General features: G+C 38.1%; 1 protein-coding gene across 2 annotated transcripts; it reads right to left on the bottom strand.

The window, feature by feature from the left end:
- Nucleotides 1-2595: 2595 nt before the first annotated feature.
- Nucleotides 2596-4610, bottom strand: LOC147635983 (caffeoylshikimate esterase-like). 2 transcript variants are annotated; one of them, XM_086801057.1, is made up of 7 exons: nt 4515-4610; nt 4310-4403; nt 4035-4214; nt 3592-3722; nt 3366-3503; nt 3142-3240; nt 2596-3041 (listed from the first exon to the last, which is right to left on the bottom strand). In XM_086801057.1, exons 1-7 carry the CDS (start codon nt 4536-4538, stop codon nt 2811-2813), a joined length of 897 nt encoding a protein of 298 aa, XP_086657183.1. In that variant the 5' UTR covers nt 4539-4610; the 3' UTR covers nt 2596-2810. The 2 variants fall into 2 exon arrangements, with proteins under 2 accessions (XP_086657183.1, XP_086657184.1); XM_086801058.1 differs by having other exon boundaries at nt 4035-4145.
- Between the last annotated feature and the right edge of the window lie 638 nt (nt 4611-5248).

The following is a 5248-nucleotide window of genomic DNA, read 5'->3' as shown; positions in this document are numbered from 1 at the left end:
ATAATAAATAAAAAGATTTACTTAAAAATGATTTCATTCTTGAGAACCATCCTTTAGACAACTTATATTGTAGGTACATACTCCCAAAAAGACTCGAGAAAGATTCCACGCATCATTATGAAGTCTCATCATGCCTTGACTTCAAACGTCTTCAAGATCTCTCAAAATTGACAATTTTATCAATGGGTCCTGAGAATTTTCTGGCATTGTTGTCAAAGTCATTTTCATATTGATGACCTAGTAACAATATACTAGGTCTGTTGCCTCTAATTCATGGCAGATTATTACATTATGATTTATCATTTCTAGATCCCCTATAGGTTTAAGCTAGATTAAACAGGAAAGTAAGTCGTCATTCAGAGCATTAGCAATGCTCATGGCCTCGAAAAAGTTATCCTTCATGAATACAATTATGTAACAGAGTTTGGAGGTGATCTATTTCTTTCTCATAAGATCTTAACATTTTTGAGAAAGGTGTGAATATTATTAGATAATGTGGTCCCTATAATTTACTGAATGAGTGTCTAAGTAAAGAATCTCAACTCAGGGTTTAGAGCACAAAAAAATAAACATTTTCATTGCTATCATCATCAAACCATTTATCTCATGGCACAACAATAGCATCGTGGGGCATGCTATGACAGACTCGGGTATGCTGCTAACATACAGAGATATTTTCATATGGTAAATAGAGAGAAAGGACTCTATATACAATCCAAAGCCACCTTCGATTATGTCTTCAAAATGCTCTCTCATGATCATCTTTGTTGTCCTTGGGGGTGAGATGAGTGAAGGCAAAGGCTATCATCATCTGGTCCTCTAATGAAAGATAGTGCATCGTAATCCAAGCCATCTAAGCAACAAAAAAAATACATTTCTTAGTCAAACAACCAATCAATGCTCTAATACCAGCTATAATACACCTACCCCAACGTTTTAATTCTAAATGGTCTCAACCAAAAATCTATTCTATGTCTTACTCGGGGCCTCTCCTATAATTCTCTCTATCATTGGCTCCCAGCGGTCTCCCTAGGACCCCAACTCCTCTTGTTGAGAAATGTAGGTGATTCCTCCAACAGCTTCTAATTTCTAATCTAAAAGTGATTCTAAAAGTCCTTTGTTTTGCGAAATGCAAGTGTCATTTTCTAGAACTAATGTTTTCTGATTAAAATGCATTACCCATGTTTTACTTTTTCTACTCATTCCAAGATCTATTGATTGAGCCTAGGCTTGTCTAATCTCCATGGATCTAGCTATCCATCCAATCACTCAAACTATGGATCTGGTGTCTCAATTAAGGTTGTTGGGTTATGCGTGAGTATAAGGGAGTTCTCCCCTAGCAAGCACTAGGTATCAAAGGTTTAGGCTTCATCAAATATAGGCACACTGCTTCTTCAAAACAAAACATAACTTTTGAAAATAGTAATTTTTGTCTTTGTAATCCTCGTTATCATAATCATTCATTTGTTTGCGCCAATATCAACATGCCAACATAGCTATCACAAGACTATCACTTTCATTTGCAAAAGACAATATAATCATGGCCAATTCCTTTAAACCCCACAAGCATAATTGCCTAGTTTCAAATTATTAACATGCAGATCATTAGAGGGAATATCACGATATATCTCCCTCCAAACACAACTCAATTTATATGATTTAGAAAACGATAAAATGGTAGAGGCAATATCACCATATATGTCCCTCCAAATATGTATCGGTTTCATAGGGTTTTATTGTCTAACAATGAACCGCTACATATAGTTTGATTGTCACTAACCTTGACCACTCAAAGACCACATTGATGACCTTTTTCCTTGAGCCGCCTAAGAATGATTAGACCCCACCAATCCTAACCTTTGAAAGACCGCTTTGTCGCTTCTCACCCAACCTTCTCACCCAACTGTGTGAGACATGCTTTGTCGCTTCTCACCCAACCGTGCGAGACATGCTGCTACTCTTTACTGACAAAGTTGAAGCTATGAGTTTTTGAATTTTTTAGTTAAGAATTTTGTTGTGATACAAGCCACAAATTTCATGTTTATATTTTAAAATCGAGCCTTGCAGCTTTGTTTTTACATACGCTTTTGTGTGGATCATTATGCTTTTGTGTGGATCATTACACACAATTGTAATTTTCTTTTTACATACAATTTTGTGTAGATCATTAGGCGCAGAATTTGAAGGCTAGAATATCGAGAAAAATGGAAAGAAGAAACAAAATTTAATACCATTTTTAAAAATGTAGTGTTTTTGAAAAAATAAAATAATTATATACCCCTCCAATATAATGAACAGGTAAAAAATATCGACATACGAATAATAATATATTAGAGTTATTGAGACACCAAAGTTATGACAAATTATATTATCATGAGAATCCTAAACCATATGCCAAATTACATATGCCACTCACGAGAATCCTAAACCATAACGAACGAGCAAAGCCTATCCATACTCCAAGGGGGTTGCAAGAAGTAAGAATGTTTGATACTTGAAAAATCATTTAAGAGCGATGCCCTACGGACGTCTTGCATTGTTTATATTGCTTGCCTTCTACAGTTAAAGCACAGTTTCTCTCCATACTCGTTAAAGTTATTCTATTTTTATCCAAGCTCGCATTACTTGCAATGACTTACAACTTATCTACAAAGTCTCCTAAGTTCTCCACAGGGCACTGCTCTAATAAGAAGATTATGTGACCCCTTCATATTGGGTGGAGTTCTTATTTGTTAGGGTGATGGATTAGAGAGAGATGAGAGTTGGTTAGGAGAGAGAGGCTATTGCTACTACCTCCACAAGAACCGAGGCTACGCTTGTTTAGCCGAACCGAGGCTACGCTTGTTTAGCCAACTTGTGATGTCTCGGATAACTATGTCAATGTTGTCATCGGGCTCCCCGAAGAGGAGGCCATGCCACATGCCTGGGTACGTAATTAGTGTCTTGTCAAAGCTATTCGCAGCTTTATACAACCCTTTGCTTATCTCAGGATCTGTCACCACATCTGCCTCCCCATGCAACACCAGAAAGGGCAAAGTCACCTGCATATCCACCACATGAATAAGAATTGTAATGGCTATAGGACCTACTCCAACACAACATATAGACTCTCTATGTATGACGACAAACACAACTATTCACCTCATTAAGCCTCTGCTCCAAGTCCTTGCTGACATTCATCAACTCAAGTGCAGTCTTTAAACGAGGCTTATCTTGGTAGCTGTGAGGGTTAGATCGCATCTGCATGAACTCCAACAATATCAAGTAAAGATTAAGAAGATTTCTAGTGATCTTAAAGGTGTCAATCAAGTAAAGATTTCTAGTGATCTTAAAGGTGTCAATCAAGTACTAAGATCTTATCTCACCTCTTTCCTTTTCAAGGGGTCTCTAAAGCCCGTATCAATAATATTGGAGCTTGGGACAATTTTCCAAGAGGGGATTATATTGGCAAGCTTAGTCAAGACAAAGGCTACCAAGGGAGAGGGTTTCAACTCTTCAGATATCTGCAATGGAAGATAAATGGATAAATAAATAAAAAGCAAGATGGAAAGAAAGATAGCCTAATTAATGAGAAATAAAGTGTATTGTTACCTTACACATGGGTGCCACCAATACAGCACCATTCCAATCATTGGGTTGCTTTCTATGAAGCAAGAGGGCCACTACACCACCCATAGATTCCCCAAGCAAGAACCGAGCCTTGTCTTTGTATTCTTCTTTCTCTGCCATAATCATTCAAAAAAACATTAAATTAGCCATTTTTGATACATTTCAGCGAGAGTATTTTGTCGTATTGCTATCTATAGGGGTGAGAGCATGTTAAAAAATGTCCCCCTAGAAGTGGCTTGGTCTCATCCCTAAAAAAGACAAATATTGGTAGCTGAAATGTATCCTTGGCCTAAATTAGCCCAGTTGGATAGGGTGTTTGGTAACCTAGCATGATGCTGGAGGCTCAACTAAGGTCTTCCATTAATGCTCTTGTCGATGAAGAGAAAAATTTTGATAAAATTAGAGAAGCATTGAGAACAATTTACCTTTAACGGTTTGGAAGAAATCTGCCCAGTCATCCACAAGGTGAGAGAATTGTGTGATGTAACACCTCACACCTTCTGACTTGCCATGGCCATGGTAGTCCATCCCAAACACTGCAAACCCAGCGTTAGCAAGGCGAAGCCCAGTGCCTTTCATGAATAAGCTGCACTCTACACCATAGCCTGTACACACACACACACACACACACACACACAGATGAATTCCAGATTAAGGTTTTAAAAAAAACAACATTCACTTGATCAGAACTGTCTCTAACCATGGCACAAGAGCACCAGTGCTTTGATGTTCTTGCTGGCAGGAAGCCATCGACATGTGAAGAGCTTGAGGCCCCTCGAGCTCAGCACGTACTCCTGCAACAAGGGTGAAAATCAACAGTTGACGAATGGATCAAAGAACGTGATCATGAAAGTCGCGAAAAGCATGAAAGGAGAGGGAGGGAGAGAGGGCGGGCGGGGGTATACCTCTTCGTAAAGGACGCTCTCCATTAATGAAAGCACTGTAATGATAGCGTCGAAAAAAGCAGCGGCAAAAGCTGACGGCTTTTGCTTTTATGTTGGGAGGCGCGGCCCTCTCTCGAGACCAAAAGCATGCACGTCCCCTTTTTTCTCTCTTTTTTCCCAAACATTGAAGAAAAATTAACAGTTTTTATTGCATGTTTTTTTTTCCAACCCCGCTTGAAAGAGTAGGTGGGCTAAATTCAGTCTCAACAAACTATTTTTGATTTTTCAAGCACCTAAAGGATAAGCTGAGGCTATATGATTGGAAGACTTAGGTGTAAGTTGTAACCATTGTGTTGGACTAATACACAATAAAAGCAACAACATTTGTTGCATACCCTATAAAACCACCCTCATAATTCATAATCTTAAGCAACACCTTTGAGAAGTGTACTCATAATAAAAGCTCATATCACCAACTTCCTCCTTCAACAAGTCTGGACACCTACAATATGATATATTAACAACACCACTTGTTGTTGGGCAGTAAAAGAAGAATAGAGTAAAAGGGCATATGGTTAACACCACCATAGCAAGATACTCTATACAAACAATAATATTATTCAATAAGTTAAAGAGAGCGTAAAACATAAAGGGCACCACTATAAAACATAAAGAACATTAAGAGAAGCACCCTAAACCATATTAGAAGAGAAGCTACGAATACATCGAAGAAGAAAAAACAACTGGAAAAGAAA

The sequence above is a fragment of the Cibotium barometz genome, chromosome 8 (assembly GCF_041138505.1).
Source record: "Cibotium barometz isolate CiBa-2024 chromosome 8, ASM4113850v1, whole genome shotgun sequence".
In the NCBI taxonomy this organism is placed as follows: Eukaryota; Viridiplantae; Streptophyta; class Polypodiopsida; order Cyatheales; family Cibotiaceae; genus Cibotium; species Cibotium barometz.
This window is presented reverse-complemented; position numbering and strand designations above follow the sequence as displayed.

Excerpts from the sequence above, each read along its gene's own strand:
- LOC147635983 (XM_086801057.1), bottom strand. The coding sequence starts at position 4,538 with ATGGAGAGCGTCCTTTACGAAGAG. Across the intron at positions 3,504-3,591 it reads TGGTGGCACCCATGTGTAAG|ATATCTGAAGAGTTGAAACC; the intron begins GTAACAATACAC and ends CTTCCATTGCAG. Across the intron at positions 3,042-3,141 it reads TGGAGCAGAGGCTTAATGAG|GTGACTTTGCCCTTTCTGGT; the intron begins GTGAATAGTTGT and ends GTGGATATGCAG.